The sequence below is a fragment of the Falco biarmicus genome, chromosome 2 (assembly GCF_023638135.1).
Source record: "Falco biarmicus isolate bFalBia1 chromosome 2, bFalBia1.pri, whole genome shotgun sequence".
In the NCBI taxonomy this organism is placed as follows: Eukaryota; Metazoa; Chordata; class Aves; order Falconiformes; family Falconidae; genus Falco; species Falco biarmicus.
The window spans coordinates 65,446,547-65,468,625 of record NC_079289.1 but is presented as its reverse complement, the minus strand read 5'-3'; the positions used below and the strand labels follow the sequence as shown (position 1 = coordinate 65,468,625).

Sequence of the window (22,079 nt, the reverse complement as noted above, 5' to 3'; positions counted from 1 at the left end):
GCAGAGGAGGCATTAAACAGCTTATTCAGATCAGGTTTTTAGCTGGAGCCCTGACAGACTTGCTCCAGCCATGCCTGGGGGGAAGCTGCACTGCTGCTGCGATTTCCTTGCATGGCTTTACACCGCCCAGTCAGAGGACCCAGACCTTAGCTCTGCCTCCTGGTAAGGGAACTTGCCAAATCATGGAGACCCCAGTTCTCCCAGGAACATCTCCTTGGCTTGGTATCCCTCATGAGCAGTGCAGTATGGCCCCTGCACATCACAGAAGCATGCCTGGGCTGGAGCTTGCCCTGCTATGAAGCATCAACCCAAATCCCCTGCAAGCCTCAGTTTGTGTGAGACAGAACAGGTGGCCTCAGGCTGGCTCTCTGCTCCCTTCCCCATCTCAGGGTACCACTAGCAACTCCCACAGCTGCTCTGGTGGAGGCACTCGCACCCATTTGCTAGGCAGGGGAAAATACTAGCAGCATTAGAAAGCTGCAGTGCTCTGCCAAGGACTTACTGTAGGTGAAGCCTGCCTGCCTTCCCTTCCTCATGGAGCTGCTTTTCCCTCATTTCCCACCACAGTTGTTCTTGCTCCCCTTCTGCCATTGCTGCTCTTACAGGCAGGGGATGCATTAAGCTGGGAAAACTGTTTCCACTCTCTCTTATTGGGCTGCTGCAACTCTTTACCAGCTGCCTGCAATTTGTTATCAGCTTCTTGCAACAGGCCCCTCACATAAAGGACAGCTCAGCTGCACATTTCTTACATGCAAAGACTCAGCATGCTTGTCTGCCTTAAGCTAGAGAGAGGAGTATTTCCAGTAAACATTTTGAAACTCTTAACAAAGGTGAATGTCAAGTGGCTCATATAGGTCTGCTCTGTCACATGATTTTTAAGCATCCTACACATGTTGTAGATAGCCTGGACGTGCTTGCTAAGGGATGCTGGGTGGCCAGAGCAGGGCCTGGATGGCCTCCAGTCTGACTGGGTCCTTGGCTCATGGGCTGCCAGCTCGGAGCAGCCCCTTCCCTCCGGTTTGCCCCTCTGGTGTACAGCTCACCTGTCTCTCACTTTCCCTTCTCTGCTCCATCCCTCTCTTCTTTCCTTTCACTTGTCTTTCTAGTTAGTTTTCTCCTCTGGAAAAGTCACCAGAAACATCATGGATCCAAGATGACCTGTACTGCTATCATACCTCCCTTTGGCTCCTGCATTTCACCATCATCCCCATGCCTCTGCCCATGTCTGGAAGCTCTTTGGGCTCTGGGACCATCTACTCTTCTGAGTGCCTAGTAAATCATGAGCTTTAGCAAACATGACCATTGACAGTGATAACCCTAGGAACAGCTACTTCACCCTTTTAACATGTCAGAAAATCTAGGCAGATGAGACACCGTATTACAGAATCCCTCCTAGCACACAGCCTCTTCTGAATGCAGTGGTGCGCATCAGCACAGCACAGTGGTGTGGCACCGGAAGCAGTTAGAGGGTGACATTCCTTAGGAAAAAAAAAAAAAAAAGAGAGGAGGTTAAGGTGACCTGAACACACCTGTTGAAATAAAAACTAGCTTGGTACTTCAGAGTTGATCCGTTGATCCTCCTTCTTGGCAAAAGAACTATGAAAGGTTATAGGACTTGAATTTTACATGTTAGCTAAAAGCTAGCATCCTGGAACTCTGTGCTGACCCACATGTTCAGTGCTGAATTAGAAGGAAAAAAAAAGATACCATGAAGTGAATTGCCAGCATCTGTTCACACAGGCGCCTGTTTTTTCCCGTCCTTTCATGTATTTGACAAGGCTTGACCTACTTAGCTGTGAGCAGCTGGCAACAGCTTAGCCTAAAGATGTGACTCCAGACGGTCAGATCACACAGGAAACATGTATAAAGCGCCTCCTTTGTACGCTCACACTTCTGCGGTTTTAACCCATTTGATAATGTCAACAAGCACAGAAGTCCTCACATAAAGCAAAAGGCTGTGAGCCTTACCATGTCTTTAAATGCCCCAAGGATGGCTGCCGTAATAATCCCCAGAAACAACCCGATGATGTTGAGAACTGTGGAGGACCACAGCAGCCTATACAGGTGAACCACGTCCTGACAGCTGCTCACGCCGAGAAATTCATAGTAACTGGAGGACTGTTCTGAACTGGAAGAGAACGCAGACAATGTCACTGCGGTGGGAATGGTTTTGCACAGAGCACCAGATGACCTGAATCCCTCCTGCTTACTTTCCTCTTTGGCAAAGTATTTCATGCATGCTCCCATCAAACACCGCTCACATGAACTGGAGAAAGCTCTATTGTAGACACAAATTGGCTCTGCTAATGCCAACATTCAACATCTAGTCCAACTAATACCAACCCTAGTTTGGCTGCAGTGTTGTGCACCAGCAAGGAGTCTTTTTTTTTTTTTTTTTTCGGCTTAGTGTCTCTGAACACAGCCATAGCCCTGGCATATGGATGCTGGCCTTATCATTTAGCTGCCAGCTAAAGCATGCTTAGCATTGCTTTTTTTCCCATCTCACCTGGAAATCTACTGGCATCTCTGAAACTGAGGAAGGCAAGTTGCTTAAGCATTAATTCAACCCCAGGAAGGGAGATTTTGCCAGCTGGCTACATTTGTTTATGATATCTGTGGTTCCATATTAACAAATGCAACACAGTACAGCATGAAGATGTGCCTTTACACTATGGATTGTACTATCCAGAAATCTTTGTTTATATTTCTACACTGCACCAGTTACTGTAAATCAGGCATGTTATGAAGTTAATCCTCATTGTCTTGCTGAGTCAGAAATACCCTACTGCAAAATCTGAAACCACAGTTTCCTGCAGTTCTTTCCAGTACCTACCTTAATGCTAGCCCACTAATGAGCTCCTAGAGCAGCTACTGGAGTTGGGAAGATGTTTCAAATACCAAGTCTGTTTCTGCACTGTTAGGAAATTGCCATCAGATTATGGCAGAAACCAGAAGTGAGCAGTTTGTGCACACCCTTCTGTTCCTCCATCCCCAGCACATGAGGCAGCAGTGGAGATGGCGGTTAGGGAAAGTTCTGCAGAAGATGGTAGCAGTGTGGAGAAACCCACATTTCTGGGGAGAATTAAGCCAAGCACAGTAATTCCTGGCACTGTGGATCATCTACTGTTGAGTTCACTTGGGCCCTACCATGAGCCCAGCTTAACTAAAGAAACCTATAGCTTCAGCTGGCATGAGGCTGAGGAAATCTCACTTGCGACCCTGCCTGCGTACCAGTCTACTGCATGGCTGACACCACGTCACTCCACATGAGTGTGTCTCCTCCTTCTCTCTAGCCATCCTATGAAATGGAATTGCCAAGTTTGTGGAACAGCACAACCGCTTCTTTGCTCTGGATTTGTCCATGCCAGTGCCGTGAGATCTTGCTGTCCACTGTGGATTGCTGACAATGGCAGAACACACATGTTTAATTATATCACTGAATACTGTCACAGCAGTGATCAGTCCCACATGTTTCAGACAAACGCAGTGTCTTAGAAAAATGGCACTGGGGATCTCCATCTGGAAGGGGAGTATTCCAGATAACTCCTTGTTGTCAGCTTATGCATTAAGCAACAGAGTTTCAGTCACTTTATTCGATAACTCTGAATGCTTTCGCCCCTCTAAGACCCCTCTTCTTTTCTGTACTGGGTTGGGCTGTTTGATTCGGTGTTAACGTGCAGCAGTTAGTTGTGTACCATGGAAGAAAGCATTCTCAGTGTGAACATACTGTATTGCAACTATGATGGTCCATCATTTTTCTATCATAGAAAGGTACCAAAGCTGTGCATACCCAACCTTTCCCGTTTCATTTGTTGTATAACTCCATCATGCCCAGATTCAACACTTCTTACACAAGCAAAAGACTATAACATTCATAGCGGATTTTAATCCATTCCATAGACCTGCAGTCACTTTGTGACTGTTGTGTGCACAAGACATGCGCATGCAAAGATGACTTCCCTCTAGTCCCGAATTTCATTTTTCTTCTCTAGTTGAGGCAGGATCTGGGCAAGAGCTACTCTTCTATGCAGAAGCCTTATGTAGAAGCCTTGTTGTGCCAGCCTTATTCCCTTACACCTAAAATGTTCATGTCTGGCTTAAGATGACTGGGGTTAATCAGGGCTGCTAGCATGTGAAAAGGAAGGAAAACCAAAACAAAACAGGAGATGTAGGAAGAAAGAAAGGAAGATGAGAAATACACGGAAGGAAAGAAAGAAGAGTGACTGTGGGTAGACTGTAGAGGATTGCAGAAGATGCATGAGAATACATGGTAAGATGATAACTGAGGTGTGCAGAGGGTAAGTCAGGCAGAAGATCTGCTCTGGGAAATCCTCCCCAGTTTCTTGTATGTGGCAAGACATGATGCTGCTTGCAGTTGAAATCTCTATGTGCCAGGTGGTCAGTCAGTTCTGCAATATCATTTCATCTGTCTTGCACATTACAAACTCTTGGACTTTGCTGTGATGTAGTGTTCCTCATCACCTTTTTTACTCCTGTTAAATCACTCCATGGCAACCCTGTGCTAATCTTCAGCTGATCTTCGTAAGCATATCCAGATATTTCCCTTCTTATCTTCTGACATCTCATGCTTTGGTAATGACAAATTCAAATGTACAGCTTCAGAAAACACTCACAAAACTCTGTATCTATCCTTTGACAATTCAGCAAAATCTCATGCCTACAGAAGCTATTGCTAACAGAAGAGCTCTGCCTGTGCCTACAACTTGATCTCTGCTCATGGACACCTGTGTTCCTATTCATTTTATTTCCCCAAGTCTGGCAGAAAAAAAAGAAAGGCTTTATTAAATCTAATGGGAAAGCTGCATTGCAAGATCAACAGTAAATCTTGACAGGGCTATGACTGAGCGGTCGATTTTGATCACACACTAAAGACCTTATGGACATATTTAAAGAAAAAGAAACTGAAATAATGCCAACACTAATACCACTGACCTCTTCTCTGCTGGCATCGGGACTTCAATCACAGAGGAACTGGATTGCTTAGCATACAAGCCCCTTGTGTTGCTTCTCTAGGCCTACAGGCACTCCCCTATCATTTTAACAGCAACAAAAACCAAACAAGGAGTTCTTGGAGACCATTGACTGCACACAGGTACTTACTTCTCACAGTTGTACAGGTCACAGCAATAGCATGTGTTACTCTTTACTTTCAGCTGGCATTTGTTGTTTAAGGTATAACATGTCACCTGACGAAAAAGAACAGACTGACATTTATTCTCAGTGTTTCAGTGTTCTGAGTCCATCCTACTGACTGCAAAGAAGCAGCTACTGCAGTGTCAAGTTTTATTACCTGTTGTGGAGAAAGATCCTGAGATTCCAAACTCCACGACTGCAGGGCAGAAAGACATCCCTGAGCCCTCAGAAGTTCCATTTGGGACATCAGCCCCTGAGTCCTGGGGCATTTGCACTGTGGAGCCCAGAGCCGACCTGCAGCCACGGCTGCCAGTTTTCCACCCCTTTGCTGCACTGCTGGGTGCTATTTTGCTGAGACCCAGAGTCTGCAGCTGCAAGATGTGGATCCCTACAGCTGACACTGGGACTATGGGTCTTGAGAGATGCACCACAGCAAGCCGCTGAAGTGGATAAGAATACCACTCCATTATAGTGGGGAAATGGGCAAAGCAGCCAATTTATCTGAACAGATTTCAATACATGGAAACTCTCTCCTTTCAGTAACATCCTCCTGAGGAAGGAAATAATTAGGAACAACAACAAGAAGAACAATCTCTAAACCCAAAACCAAAACCACTCAGAAAAGATCCAAGCACTCCAGCAAGTAAGTACCATTCACTGCAGGCTCTTGAACAGAAAACTGAAAAGGTTTATTTGTGTGAGCAGGAATTGCAGGGGTGGCCAGATGTTAGAACAATAAAGGTAGGCACATGTAGGCCACTCTCTGCCCAGACAAGAAATCACCTCTTCAGTGTGGTAAGCATTAATCACTTCTATATGGCACTACAGACCCATTGAAATATTTTATATGAAAGGCTTTTTTTCCCCTGAGATATTTCAGCTTATTGATTTTGAAATCCTGGAGAACTATCACTTTTAAAAGCTAGCAGGTCAGAAAATACATTATTTCTATAGCTTTTATTTTGATAGAAAAAAGTACTGTAACCGCTGAGAAGTATTTTGTTTTCAAAGTGCAAGTAAAATGTATTATTGCACCGAAAATTCCTCATAATGAATAAGTAGAAGGAACATGCTTAGGAACACATGCCTGCTTTTGAAAAGCAAACTGTCAGACAGTCAGAAACTGTCAGACAGTTCTGCTTAGCTGTGACTGTGTTAGTCTGTGGGACAGTCTCCACAGGAGTTGTGAAACCCCATGTTTCTCAGCTCCTGAGTTCTGGATCTGTGCATCTCTTTCAGTGTGAAAACCACCACTGTTGATGAGTCTGTACTCCTCACATGTTTGTTCCCAGCAAAAAGGGGAAAGCCTTAAACACACAGACTCCACACCAGAGAACATTCGCCTTGCAGCTGGTCTCAGACTTGCCACACTTGTCTTTAGCAGGATTTACTTGAGCAGTGGAAGTTGGGTGACAAAGCTAAAGTTAAAAGGAAAATAAAATGATGTCTTGGGCTTGACTTGCTGCCCGGGACAAGGCTGTACCTGTGGTTAGTATCTCTTACAAAACACCTCTTCTAACCCAAAATGGAAGTTTGGTTATAAAAGAATGGTCTCAGTCTAGGTTGCAACTTGGAAATGGAGCTCACGGCTTGATACAGACACATCCCACTGGTCACAAGAATATCTCACCCTGAGATAGGACCTTGTTTCATCCACCTTATTCTGTTGTGCCAGAACTTACTGGAATTTAACATAGGGCTTTGCTGGCCTGAAGTCACATTCAGCTGCAGCCATCCTCAGCCTGAGCTGCAATTTGCTGCGTAACAGGAGCACACTATCATCAACAACTGCTTAATTAAGATCCAGCTCAGAAGGGACTGAAACATCACACCTGGCTACTTCTCAAAGCAGTTTGAAAACTGATCCTGGAGCAGAGCGTGCCAATGAGTCTGCTACCACAGCCATTTCGTTGGGACACTCTAATGCTTTTGCACTGAGTGGAACTTAAAACTTTGGGGTTGACCCCCCCCGTATGCAGTCAAAATGGCCTAGGACTGGCATAGTTAAAATACCTTTTTCCCATTACATGTGCATGGTTGGGATTGAAGGGCTTTCTAAGATGGAGTGGGTTGCTAAAAAGATGGTTTGTTCTGATGTATGGCTTTGGGGACCACTTCTGATTGATAGGAAATAAAAGTAGTTTATTCCTCTCTAAACATCTTATTCATTGGGCCAGGTGCCCCTTTTTACTGTAGAAGGCTAGAAGTACAAAAGGGGGAGATTGGAAAGATCTTAAACATGTTTTTATCTGCTTTTAGGCTACAAGACGTATTATATTATTGGCCAAGGGAGTTACTGTATTTGTCTATTTTTATCACTGCATTTTTAAAACACGCAAAGAGCAAGACACTCCTTTTTAGGAGAACAGCGAATAAAGCAAAATAAACAAATCACTGTGTGGTGTGAGCAAGGGTGGTGGAAACAGGCCATTTGTGGGTATTACGCATGTCAAGACCTATTCATCTCAGCCACCAGACTTTTAGCTTTTTCATGTTCTGGCTGTTTGTGTCTGCCTATTCCGTCAGCATCAACTGAAGAGATGTTCTCACCTCATGGTAACTGCAAGAAAATCAAATTCTTTCTGCTTTGAGCAAAGAGAAGGACTGAAACAGGCAAACTACATGAGCTGGAATCACTCACAGGCTAGAGACGGCAATCAAAATGAAACTTGCACTTAGTATGCAATCTGCCTTCCTAGTTAGGTGTTTGCCTGGCACGCAGAGCATGTCCCTTGCTCACTAGCTGGCTAACTTTGGAAAAGCAAAAGGCAAGTTCAAAAGCCACGGATTGTTGACTCTGAATTAGCACTCTAGATTAATGGACAACCAGACAAGAATGTTATTACAACCTAGCTACACTTTTAAAAGATAAGGTTTTTTTGCCAGAATAGAGCAAGGAGCTGTGGGTGGCCCAACTTTAGACATTCCCAGAATCTGCAGAGCTGGGGAAACCTGTGTGGCCATAAGCCTGAAGTTGGGGTCACCTGCAAGGAGTTGTGGCCAGCTACATGCTTATTACAGGAATCAGAGGTATTTCTCAGGCTATGCCTGTGTCTGTGTGCATGCATACTTTAGAAAAGGATGGAGTAAAATTTATAGGAAAGGGTGTTGTCACACGTCATAAGTTTATCTGGGTAGGTCTTTAGGTAAGGAGGTCAATGAAATATTTTCATCATACATTTTCTGGAATCAACAACAAGGTACCCTAGCAGCAAGATTTAAGGGGTATTAGCTGCTTAACCTGGCTAAGTTGCCTAGAATTATTAATGGTAACATTCCCCATATACTTTTTCTTCACCATGGGAGGAATGGTGATGAAAGACATCTGGCTTCTTGTAAGTTATACCACTGTTTAACTGTTCTTACTCCTGCTCTGCTTGATTTTCTTCGCACTCCCACGAATTTGCCACAATAATGAAATGAAAAATAGAAAATAAACTAAAACTGGACTTCTCAGGAGGCTAGCCATTTGGGTATGGGCACTTTTCCGACCATGTTAATGTCATTGAGATAATAAAAAAAGTGCCGTTCAAACCACTGACATTCTTGGCCTGTTCTGGATAAATACATGAGAAGATTTGAAGTCTTCTGGACAATGAAAATGGATTCATTTAGATATTTCCTATTCCACTTGAAGTCTACAAAAACCTCCTTAGAGAAAGATGCCAATGTGACAAATACATTCCAGACAGCTATTATACAGTATGGAGGGACTAGGAAACATTCCAGTCCCGGAGTAATGTACTGGATAGAAACACTGACGATGACTCAAAACCTCGCTGATTGTAATGATTTGCAATCACCAGAGGCTTGGACAAGAGAGGGGTCACTTGCTGGAAAAAGAACAGTAGGGTCTATCAACCCATGACCTACATGCACAGACATGCTCTCAAACACTTGCCTCCCTCCTCCCCAACCCCTCGAAGTACAGCAGAAATAAGCATTTCATGAGGTGGATTTGTTTACCTCTGTCTGGTAGGCATCATAGAGGAATCCAATTCCACTTGAATAAAACTGGCACCTTTTGTTATACAAAGGTCTGGGTTCCTGCAAAGAGAAAAACAGCCAAAAAAGACTCAGTCTGGAGGCAGTGTGAAGGCACCATGTCCCCATGCCAGATGCTTACAGCTCTGTGGAGCTGAAGCCAATGCAGACACTTGGGTAAGCGGCTCACACCCCCCGACATTGGCTTTCTTTCCAGAATGGCTCTCCTCAGGGTTACATTTTCCTTTCTCACTCTGCCACTAAGCTATGTTAGTATCATTTATTTTTCTCTATACCAGTCACCTCTTTTAAGAAGACATCATCCCTGGCATTTAGCCACTTCCTTGCTTGCTGTCAACTCGTACTGCCCGATGAGAATGGTCCAGTCACTCTTTTTGCTAGTACACAAAGAATTACTTTGGTATTTGTCTTCAAGGTATGTGACTTCCTTTTTAAAGGACTTCAACAATGTCCATAGTGAAAACGAAGTAAAATAGCTAATACTTTAAGCATTCCACTTACTACACACACTTCAAGCCCCAAAAGCAAAACAAAGAAAATGAAGAAATGAAGGCATAAAGGGGAAGCAATTTGCACTGTTTGGTTTTGCCTTATTTTCCATTTATGCTTATTGCAAAAAATACATTAGCTGCTCATATTTCTTATTTTGCTTGTCACAGTTCCCACAAGCTGATATAAAGGAAGAACACAATGAAATATCCTTGGCCAGATGGAAGATGTGTGTTGCCAAACTTGCCAAATAGCCACTTTGAAGGCTAGAGGATGCATACTTCAGTCAGTTTCAGGACTAGAACATATGTGCCTATAGAGGATTTAACAACTGGAGAGTCCTCTGTGATCAGATGTCTATTCCAAAGCAAAGTGTGGGAATGACTTATGTTGGCAAAAGAAGTCTTTTCCAACCTTCTGTCACTTACCTAGCCTGATCTGTGTCTTTAAAAGCATTTAAGTTCTCCCCAATATGTAAATCAGACCACTTCCAAGAAAGATGGAAACTCACTATCTGCCATCCTCTCTTTCCATGCTGACTTATAAGCAAAGGATTACTGAAGTAGTTAGCAGAAATCCATGCTGAGTAACTTTCACTGCACTTTAAAGCTTTATGACCCATCCAGGAATAACCCTGAAACTGCAGAAAGATCTGCACTATTTAAGATCACTTCTGAGTATTCTATGCTTGTTGGATAATGAAGTGTGAACCATATAAATCTGCTGACCCAAAATACATAATCAGTTAAAATGCAGAGCTAGGCAGGAATGCAGACTGGTCCATGAATAAAGCTCATCCATCAGCTTGTTTGCCTTTCTGATTACTCTGGCAAACCCAAGTTTGTACACCAACTCCCAAGGGTTAGTGAAAGGTTAGCTTCCTGCATCCAAAAACACTTATTTATATTACACAAGTTTAAGAAAAAAATGCTTCAGTAACTCTTTTTCTCTAGAGGAAAAGCAAATACCACACAAACAGTATGCCATGTCTTGAAGTAGGACACTATTCTCCCATAGGTCTGGGAAAGCATTAGCCTTTAGCCATGATTTCCAAGGACAGATCTGGTTGAGAGGACTAACAGGATGTAGTTTCTCTGCTAGCACAGCAAGCACAGTACCAGCCAAAGGCTGTGCTGCCCTTCTTTCATAGAGTATCATACTCCAACCCTGTGTTCATCTGTTGCAGGGGGAGGAAATGAGAGAGAAGGGCAGTGAGCAGCAGAAATGGCTTTTTCTGCCATGAGCAGCAAATCCATGAGAAAGTGCTGTCCATCATATTCATAACAATAATGAGTTTCAATTGGATACAGAAGATCCTGGAAGGCGGTTATGGTCAAGTGCATAGAGTCAAAGTGATGTTCTCAATCCTGTTGGTCAGGAGAAATGGCTTGAAGAGGGCTGGACAGATCCAGCAGATTAAGAACTGGTTGTGCATCCGGTGTCAGCAACAGGAATTTGGCTTTTATGACCTTTATGACCACAAGAGAATCTTTCATGATCGAGGACTTCTTGAAAGAGATTGGATCCATCTGACTAATTAGGGAAAATAAGAGTTTTGGCTGCAGTAGTCAACTGGTGATGACAGCTTTAAATTAGGGACAACAGGAGAGGGACATGAGGAACAATCAAGTGAGGAAATAGTGGATGAATAAGTGAATTGAACAAGGTGATGTGGACAAGACAAATCTCATCATCAACTTAACAGGGCTAAACGGACAGCACAAGGGAAACTTTCATCTGTTTTTTGGGATGCTTACCACTCATTGAAGTGTCTCTACACTAACACACACAGCCTGGAGAACAGTTTGAGGTTTGCGTGCAGATCAAGGCAAGGATCTCACTGGGATCACAGAGACATGGTAAGATAGCTCACAGGACTGGAATGCTGCCACGGATGGATACAGGCTTTTCAGGAAGGACATGTAGGATGGTGGAAAGGGGAATTGATCTCTATGAGTGAAAGCAGCAAGAATTCATGGAGCTCTGCCTAGGAACAGATGAGGAGCCAGCTGAGAGCTTATATGTCAGTATTAGAGGCCAGACTAAGACAGGTAACGTGGTGGGTGTCTGCTATAGACTGTCTGATCAGGAAAAAGCAGATGAGGCTTCTTATAGAACTGGAAGAAGCCTCACACTCATAGGCTCCAGTGCTCGCAGAGTACTTTAACTACTTTACTACTTCAAAGTAGTAAAGGACTTTACCCCAATATCTGGGGGATGCTCAATGTACCTTCTGTAAGGGAACACAGCAGGGCACAAGTAATCCAGGAGGGTTCTGGAGTGCATTAACAACCACTTCCTATTGTGGGTGATCAAGGAGCTGACAAGGAGAACAGCTCTGCTGGACCTCATACAAACAAGGAAGGACTGGTCATGGATGTGGAGGTCAGGGGCAGCCTTGCCTCTGATAATGTGATGGTGGAGTTCACAATCTGGAGAGGAGGGAGCAGGGAAAAAAGCAGGATCCCAACCCCAGACTTCAGGAAAGGAGACTTTGGCCTATTCAGTGATCTGCTTGGTAGAATCCTACGGGATGCAGTCCTGGGAAGCAGTGAGGTTCAGGAGAGCTGGTTGATATTCAAGGATCACCTCCTCCAAACTTAAGAACAGTTCACCCTAACTAGTAGGAAGTCAAGCAAAGGCAGCAGGATGCCTGCGTGGATGAACAAGGAGTTCCCGATATAACTCAGACATAAAAAGGAAGCCTACAAGAAGAGCAATCAGGAGCAAAACACCAGGGAGGAAAAGCGGAACAATTATATGAGCGTGCAGGGATGGGGTTAGGAAAGCCAAAGCCCACCTGGAATTCAATCCAGCAAGGGCTGCGAAGGGCAACAAGAAGGGCTTCTTTGAGTGTATTAGCAACAAAAGAGAGATGAGGAAAAATATGGGCACACTACTGAATGAGGCAGGCAACCTGGTGACGAAACACATGGTAAAGGCCAAGGTACTCAATGTCTTCTTTGCCTTGGTCTTCAGTGGAGGCCAGTGGGAAAACTGGGGGAAGGAAGACTTACCCTTGCTGGAGGAGGATCAGGTTAGGGAATGTTTAAACAGACTGGAGATACACAAGTCCACGGGACCTGATGGGATGCACCCATGAGCATTGAGAAAGTCTCAATGATGTCAATGCAAAGCTGCTCTCTGTTACCTTTGAAAGGTCATGATGCTCAGGGAAGATTTCTGAGGACTTGCAGAAAGCAAATGTCACTCCCATCTTCAAGAATGGCAGGAAAGATAATAAAGGGAACTACACACTGGTGGGAAGGTGATGGAGCAAATAACCTTGGAAACCATTTCCAAACATCTCAAGGACAGGAAGGTGACTGGGAGTAGTCAACATGGATTTACAATGGGGGAATCACGTCTGACCAACCTGTTAGTCTTCTGCAAGGATGTGACTGGCTTGGTGGATGACTGGAGCTTCTCACTCATCTGCTTCTGGATGTTGTTTATCTTCACTTCAGTAAGGCCTTTGGCAGTCTCTCATAACACTCTCAATAGACAAGCTGATGAAGTACAGCCTAAATAAGTGGACAGTGAGGTGGACTGAAAGCTAGAAGAACTGCTGGGGTCATGGTGTTGTGATCAGTGACATAAAGTCCGGCTGGAGGCCACTCAATAGTGGTCTAGCCCAGGGTCAATACTAGGGACAATACTGTGTAACATCTTAACTACTGAGCTGGATGATGTGTAGAGTGCACCCTCCACAAGCTTGTAGATGATACAAAACTGGGAGGAGTGGCTGAAAGACCAGAGCACTGTGCTATTGTTCAGGGCTGGGATGGAGAAATGGCCCACAGGAACCTCAAGAAGTTCAGCACAGTGAAATGCCAGATCCTACACCCAGGGGGAAATAATCCCATGCACCAGGAAAGGCTGGGGGCTGACGGGCTGGAAAGCAGCTTTACAGAAAAGGACCTGGGGGTCCTGGTGGGCGGCAGGTTACACATGAGCCAGCAGTGTGCCCTTGTGACAAAAAAGGCCAGCAGTATCCTTGTCTGCATTAGGAAGAATATCACCAGCAGGTCCAGGGAGGTGATCCTTCCTCTGTACTCAGCACTGGTGAGACATACTGGAGTGCTGGGTCCATTGCTGGGCTCCCCAGTATAAGAGGGATGTGGATGTATTAGATGAGTGCAGAAAAGGACCATGAAGATAATTAACAGACTGGAACATGTGTCTTAAGAGAAGCAGCTGAGAGAGATGGGACTGTTCAGCCTACACAGGAGAAGGCTCAGGTGTACCTTATCAATGTGTATCAACACCTCATGGGGGAAGTAAAGAAGATGGAGCCAGACTCTTCTCAGTGGTGCCCAGGAAAAGAGGCAATAGACACAAACTGAAATACAGGAAAATCCATTTAAATATATGAAGAAACTTTTCACTCTGTGGGTGATTAAACACTGGAATGGGTTTCCCTGAGTGGTTGTGGTGTCTCCGTCCTTGGAGATACCCAAAGCCCAACTGGACACAGTTCTGAGAAACCTGCCCTAGTGGGCACTGCTCTGAGCAGAGAAGGTTGGATTAGACAATCTTCAGAGGTGCTGCTCAGCCTCAGCAACTCTGTGATTTTGCGAAGAGGGTCAGAGCCTACCTCAGGATAAGAGTAGACTATCATAGGTCATGGATTTAGCAAATATACCTTAGCACCTGGAGCCAGATGCTCCCTGACCTTACCTTCTGGGCATGCATGCTCTTGCTACAGGTTGCTGGTGAGTGATGCCACTGCATCACACTGTGAGGCTGTGTCTGGCCCTGAATGCTAAGATCCTCCCCTCAGACACCTCAACATCTTGTTAAAGGCAGTGAGAGCGTTGTCTAATCTGCTTCCAAGTACAGGAAGACCCTCACCTTGGCCCTGATCTCTGGGCTCACACAGCTTTCCTACCCTTTACGCCTCCTTCCTCTTAAAAAAGAGCTTGGTCCTTTTATTGATTTGATCTTTGAGGGAGAAGACAAAGATGCTTTTCATCCAAGCGTGCTTGTGACTGGAAGGAGCACTGTTTCCTGGGGAGAGAGGTGACTGATTAATCTGTGATTAACGTTTCATATTGCTGTGCAGCAAAAGGTGAGAGCTGTGACATGGAAGTGGCCACTGTGAATACAGTTAACGCATTTGCGTGCACAATCATGGTGCTTTCCTTCATGCACCTGGGTTTGAAAAGCAAGCCCGCTGCACTACTGAAGGCAGCTTTCTGCATTCAGTCTGCTCTTCTAAATGCATCTGTATGCGCAATCAGTCTGGCAACTCCAAATCAAAATAAATGAGTGATGATTGAGTGTATAAAAATAACAAAGATTAGGTAACATTGACTCCATCCAGACACCCACAGAACTCAACACCTAAAGCAAGCAGCTTTTAAGTAGAGGTACACTAGGGATGCTGAAAGGATGCATTGGTCAAAGCTTTCTTTTTTTTAAATTAGATTGTCATGCCCCAGAGGTGCTGTGGTCTCTCTGTCTACTAAGGCGTTTATATGAATAAGGCCCACACAAACATTAAAAAGTGTTTAAAAATTATCCAACCGTACATCACACCGCATTAGCACCCCTTGGATTTTATAGGCCTCCCTAATAACGAAGGCAAATGAGACATACTTCAACGTTATAAAACTATTCCTGACAGACTGCTCATAAAATACTTCTGTGTTTTCATATTGTTCATGGCAGACTGTGTATGAATATAGGATACCTGCCAATCATTGATTCTACTTGATTTTACTGCTTATAGCAATACTAGTAGATACAGACCTACTTTTATATACTATATATGGAAGTACATGCATATATTTCAACTATTAACGCTTGCTTTAAAGTATATAGCAACAATATTCTGTTTAACTAACTTGATATCCTTTGACAGCAGTAACTTCCTCAACCACTGTTATTGGAACAGAGCTATGCAATACCTCCCACTAATGTGTAATATTAATGTATTAATATATAATGAATAATGTATTCCCCTTCTCTGCTGCTTTGAATAACTCTTCAACTGGAAATGGGCAGGTGGGAAAGATCTGTTGGTTACTGCTTTGCTGATATGCACAGAGGACAAACATGGGTAGGCTGGCAAAAAAGAGGAAAAATTCTGTATAAAAATGTAGTTGCATGATTGGGTTTATTTATTGATGTAAAGGAAAAAAGGATGGGTTTTATTCAACCCTTCTGGGCACCGGAAGAGATGATTTCTTAGCTAATTATGTATAAGTGTGTTTGTATATAATGGGCAGATAGTCAGATTGCCATCAGGCTAAGTTTAGAAAATTTTCAGAGATGTCCAAAAGTGTCCAGACACCCAGTAATTCCCTTGAATTTCAGGCACATCAGAACTGCTCAGTCTTGAACCCTACAGAGCAAATTGTAGCTCTCCCTGCTCTTGAACAGTTTTTATTTCAATATTTTTCTTGCATGTGTATTAGAACCTGGGAGTGACGAACAGATGGCTGAGAGGGAAGGCGTTATGCCAAGGAAGAGGAGATTTGGTCCAAATATAGATGGGTTTGGTTTGGTTGCTTGCTTTCTTTTAAGTGCATACAATAAAAAATCCACATTCTCTTTGATGGTGGGAGCATTGCAATACATTATTTGTGTAAGGGAAGTATTCTTTGAACAGTATCTTTAGTGGATTTGATACAATGTCTGTGGGGAGGAGGTTGTATGGATCTTGACTGAGGTTATGGAAAGTAGATTTTTCTATTCCAGTTTTTGTCTCCTTGGAGAACACATATATTTCGGACAACACAGGGAAAATTCCATCTCCCTTATGTCGAAGTCCACTTTCAGAAAACTGAGATATAGCATAAACTGTATTGACTGAAATTTATGCAATACTTCACAGACACAAAACATGGCTAATAATCTATTGAAATAATTATACAGTGAGGGCTATTTTTTCCAATTACGTTATTTATTTAGTCTTAGCTTCCATGGCTGCACTGATAGAAGTGTAGTTCAGTCAGGGCCAGGGAATGTTCCCAGGTCTGAAACTCAATCATCTAGCCCATTAAATTGTTAGAACTGTGCCTGTGATGGCTTTGGCGTAGGCAAACTGTCACTCTTCCAAAACAATTTCTGGGCATGGATTGAAAACTAGCATGGGCCAAGAACCATTCCCAGTAAGTAATCTGGACATTGCCGTGCTGCCTGTGACTCTATGAGGCTTTAAGGACACGGACTTCATCATGCCAGTTGGCCTGAGGACCACAGAACGGTCCTGGGCACAAGTGAAAGACAAATATAGATAAAATTGAGGAGTCTAAAACCAGACTAACGTTTTTAGTGGCTCATTAACTTGAAGTTTCTCATTTTCTGTTTTCTTCCTACAACATTTTTGTAGGTCTTTTCATCTACAGCTCAGCTAGCAATGAATAGGAGAGGGAGCTGCCAAGATTTCTCAAGTTTAATCCTAAAAGCAAACCGAAACGTAACCCTTCAGTGCCAGCTCAGCCCTGTGCCAACAGCTGGGTGTTCTGGAGATTATCACTTCCTTCAAGATGCAGCTCTCTGCTAACTTTCTGAAGGCAGGCATGTGAATATGAAAAAAATAGACATTATTAGCAACTAGCTTTTATGCTTTTCTGGAGAGCTAGATGGAGCATAGGTATCCGTGCCTGCCTCACACTGACTATCTGAGAGCACATGGTAGATGGGAGCGTAGCGACCCGAGAGCTTTCAGACCAAGGACAGAAGAATCTCATGAGAGAAGGTGCCAACATATTAGGAGTCTGGGAAAGCAGGGGGACAGGATCACTGTCTGTGGACCTGAGCTAAAACTGACTGGATCCCACCCTATACAAATAACGAGAGGAAATATTACAGATCTTTTGTCACTGCCTCTCTCTGACGAAGAGCTTTTTCTCCGTCTTTTTCAACAATATTCTCAATGAGATGGGTGTCTCCTGAGGAAGACCACTGCGAGGGGATCCCAGGGATGCATCGGAGTGATTAATACAAACATCTTTGTGCTTTCACTCATAAACAAACAAACAAACAAGTTGTTCATTTTTAAAATGTTATGAATAGCTTCTATATTGGCTGTGACAAGAGGGGTATTAAGGAACATCTGAGGCTAAGGTACAGATCAGTATCCTCAACACAGTGGTGAGGGGTTATCAGCTTTAAGAAACAAAACATCCTATATTTCTGTTTGCTCCCCAGCCTGGCAACTCCCACATAAAGCACATGATTATACCTTCTGGAATCAGGAACAAGGGTGGGGTTTTTTGACAATTGTTTTGGGCTTTTACTTGTTGGCAGCTAAACATGCAATTCAGTTTTCAGTTTACAATTTCTGCAGCAGAAGAGCCTTTCAGAAAACAATTTATATTGCATATTTCACTATTTTAAGAAAAGAGCAGAAATAATAACCCCCCAAACTCTACAATTCCAGATTTCCAAATACTGAACCTACATCAACTGATGGAAAAGAAAATAAACTACTTACAATAACCATTTCAAACTGGCTGGTTTCTTACAGACCTGTATCTTCTCCTGGTAGACCAACCAGAATGCCTTACCCTTAATTCATGAGCTGTTACATTTTTGTACATATATTTTACAGATAGTTATTAAAATACTACTCTTCCTGTAAGTAATGGCATTATTTTCAGAACCTTTGCATTTCAAAGAGCTGCTGGGAAGAGAGGGGTCACTGCTCAACTGCAGGAGCCTCTGGGCAGTATGGAGCATGTGTTCCCGCAGGAAAAGTTGCCCCCTTGGACAGGCCAGTGCCCTGGGGCTGTCCACCACCACCACAGGGTTCACTGGGCTGCTTTTCTATCCCTTCAGTGTCAGGGACTGCTCTTATGGGAGTGCTGGGCATCAACTCCTGGCCTTTGATGCACCAGGTTGAGCAGATGTGCTATTTCAGTCAGTGCTAGGGATGCTAAAGGGGCTGGTACTTGAACCTTGTTCAAGAGGTGCCTGAAAGACAGGATTTGTCAAAAAGAATTTGAATTTTATTCAAAATTAAGGAAGTTGCGAAAATACAGTTATGGGAAGAAAATGAACTGCACTGGTGGACTTGGCAGTTTAACTTTACAGCTGGACTTGATCTTAAAGGTCTTTTCTAACCTAAATGATTCTATGATAATCCCTACCTGCTTCACGTTTTGACAATGCACCAAGACAGACTCTTCTAGAGTTATTAACAGCTTTTATCTCATTGCCACATTGCCACCCAGCTCATCATCAGCTTTTGAATCCAAATGTCAGTTTGGTTTTACTTCATCAAGTGGGCCGCCAAGTCTATCCATTTCTGCATTTCAGCAATTTTCCTCCTCTGTGATACTAGTGGTTTTTTCCTACTTTTTGTTTGTTCCGTGTTTTTTCCTCTTGAAAGCATCACCTTGACTAGCAACATAATAAGGCCTGGGCTGTCAGGGAGTGCACAGTAACTGCTGGCTGGGATTTAGAAGGGTGAATGCTAAAAATAAATAAATAAATAGATAGATAGATAAATAAATAAATAAATAAATAAGGACTAAGCCATTTGCCATTTCTGGATTCCCAGAGTTCTATGTCTGTGCAGCAGCCTAGCCCTGAGGTCATGCTACTGCCAAGGGCTGCAATGGACTGGACCATCAGAAACAGAATTTTTTCAAACTTTTTGCAATTTTGTCAAAGTTCAGCTGACAATTAGCAATCTATATTAAAAAACTACAGGCCCAAGAATCAGGTTTTCACGTGTTCTTTTGACCTAAGCTGCAGACTTGGCTAGTGTGTCTTGACTCAGTTTCTATATTTATTACCCCTGCCTTAAAAGTCAAAGGTTCACAAATGCACAGTTGAACAATCCTTTCAAAGGGATGTAGAGTGAGACAGAGAGATGGGATGCTCCTGTCCATGCCATGCTCCTACTATAACGACGACACATTAGTGATCCCCTGGTGCAAATAATACATTCCCAATTTTGTTTAAATACTTAGGAGGCAGGTATGACAGTATTTGTTTACATGCTTTGGGTGAGGTCATGCCATGACAGCAGTGCTGAGAGTTTCACTCTAGACTGCAGTCAGCGATTACCTTTCCTCGTGCTCCTCCATCTGCCCTGCATGAACTTAAGAGCTAATCTTCTTCCAGAAATGTTGGGCTCCAGCCTAGGGACCCTGCCTGTCTCATCTGCTGTGCTGAAATAACCCTACTACTGAAAATAGGAAAAGCAGCTGGTGTGGCTTAAACACTTCTTTACTCTCACAAACCAGATTTACTTCAGACTGTGCTTTCCAGGGGCTCTTTTTAGGATTTCTATCTGATTCGAAGGACTAGATCCTACAGAATCCTCTTCTCTTAATGCTTGGGAGCAGCAGATACTCATTTCAGGTCTTTCAAACCAGCAAGTACTCAGAGTACCTGTAGAGTGTCATGGCTGAAAAATACACATACATGGATCTGTCTCAGTTTGTATTTCCTCCTTGATTTTTCTTCTATTTAAAATATTTTGTAACGGTAGCCTCAGTCTCACTCTCCTTTATCCTGGAGAGATTTGTGGGCTGGTAGTACTCCTACAATCAAATGAAAAGACTCCAGATGCTGGAGCTGCCCCATTGCTAGATGATGTGCACAGATAGGCCTGTTCTCAGATGGATATAGCTCTATTAGGAGAGGTTGAATCCTTTTCAAATAGTTGTGTTTTTCTCTTTCAGCAACTCTTGGCCACACTCTCCCTGGCATGAAGGTGGGAGGAGAGGTCCATCAGCCTCCACCAGCATATGTAGTACAGTGGGACAAGCTGACTCCCCTGCACATCCCCATGGAGGTTCAGCAGCCCCAGTGTTTTTAGCTGATGCAGATGTAGGTAGTAGCAGAAAGAAAAGAGGTGTATGCAGAGCTGCTGAGCGACACCGTGGCCTGTCTGCTATGCTGCAAACCAGTATGGCATCAGAGGCAGCTGCTCTGGCTGAACTGGGGAGCTGGGGCCACACAAAACTCCAGCGAGGAAGCCTACTCCTGCCTTAATAACTCAGACCTCTGCCAATCCAAGCGTTGCGCTGGCATATGACTGCTTTTCTTTAGTCAAGTTTTGCTAGCTAATGTCTCTCAGGATGGGGCTGTAGACCTTCCTGTGATACCTGTAACAGCTATTTTGCCGAGTTAAAAACTCAGATTTACCATTGGCTTTTACACAAGTTTCTAATGATGCAATTAGCTGATATTATTCAAAGCTGTTATTTTAGTTATTGCTTGATGCAGTTAGATATTTAATTGCTTATTATCGTTGATTACTTACATTGATTACATTACCTTGATTATAGGGTTTGTTATACAAACTGATTGCTCTGTCTTGATTATAATGATGTTGTGCCATGTGAGTAATTAACTTCTCCACAAAAATGCATGAATTGTTTATTCTGTTTCTGGTAATGTAACTCAAATAGACTATATACAAGCCAGCTCCCCCCTTTCACCTTAATGCTATCAGAATATGTAAGAAATATGTAACTCTTTGAGTATACCGCTGCAAGAAATGTCATTTTGCAAGACATTAACGTTCACTCATCTGAAATACTGTATACCCTGCTAACTGAAATGTAGGCGGTTTACATTTATAATGCTCTTTTGGATTTATTTTACACTAAAGAGAAAGAAAAGAGCCTGCATTAAACGCATCTAGTTGAGCAATATATATCTTGAATATCTACAAATACAAATAAAATGCTGGAGGTTTAATTGATGTTGCAGTGTTGATTTTAATTTTCAGGGCATGGCACACCACTGAAAGGGACCTTTAAATATTCTCATTATAATCTAAGCAATGTAATAACAACTTTATGTATGATTTTTCTGTGTTAGGTATTGACAGAAAATACACAGAAAGCAAGTGTTTATGCCCATCAATTTGCCATCAAAGCTCCCCATCATCCCTGTAAAAGGAAGAACCCCACTGACACACATCACAGGCCAGGCTGACAGGGCTTGTCCAAATGGAAGGGAATGCAGAAGTAGACCCCAAATTGTAGCAGAGTAAAAAGCCATGAGAGAAACCCCAGGAGGAATGGAAAGACACCAGTTAGAAAATTATGGTGGTCTAAACAATTAGAGAAACGATTCATGCATACCCTGATTGCTCAGGTGCAATAAGCTTTTCCTTATCTCCACCGGCTTGTCATTTTGAAGCTCACATGCATTTCAGAAGATCAGAGATGTTCAGATACATGTATTCAGTGCTCCAGAGGCAAAAAAGTCACTGGATATACCACTGGCTGGGAGTGCAGAGAACTGCACTGAGGCATACACACAAGGAAATTCTAGGCAAGTTTGGTAAAAAAAATAATTAACAATGATATGTAAAAAATATACTTTTCAAACTTGGAATTTCTCATCCAAGGCTAAATAATTATAATAAAAGAGAGAACTTTCATAATCGGTCAATCCTGGTGCAACACATATTTTTAATAAACTCTTAATAGGACCATAAATAATCATGAAAA

General features: G+C 43.2%; 1 protein-coding gene across 2 annotated transcripts in view; it reads right to left on the bottom strand.

The window, feature by feature from the left end:
* Positions 1–22,079, bottom strand: part of TMEM255B (transmembrane protein 255B) — a 76,221-nt gene that overhangs the window by 10,542 nt on the left and 43,600 nt on the right. For both annotated transcript variants that reach the window (XM_056329932.1, XM_056329931.1), the window contains 3 exons: positions 9,121–9,201; positions 5,122–5,207; positions 1,969–2,128 (listed from right to left, as the gene is read on the bottom strand). In XM_056329932.1, coding sequence (XP_056185907.1) covers positions 1,969–2,128; positions 5,122–5,207; positions 9,121–9,201 — 327 coding nt within the window. The remainder of the gene's footprint in view (positions 1–1,968; positions 2,129–5,121; positions 5,208–9,120; positions 9,202–22,079) is intronic.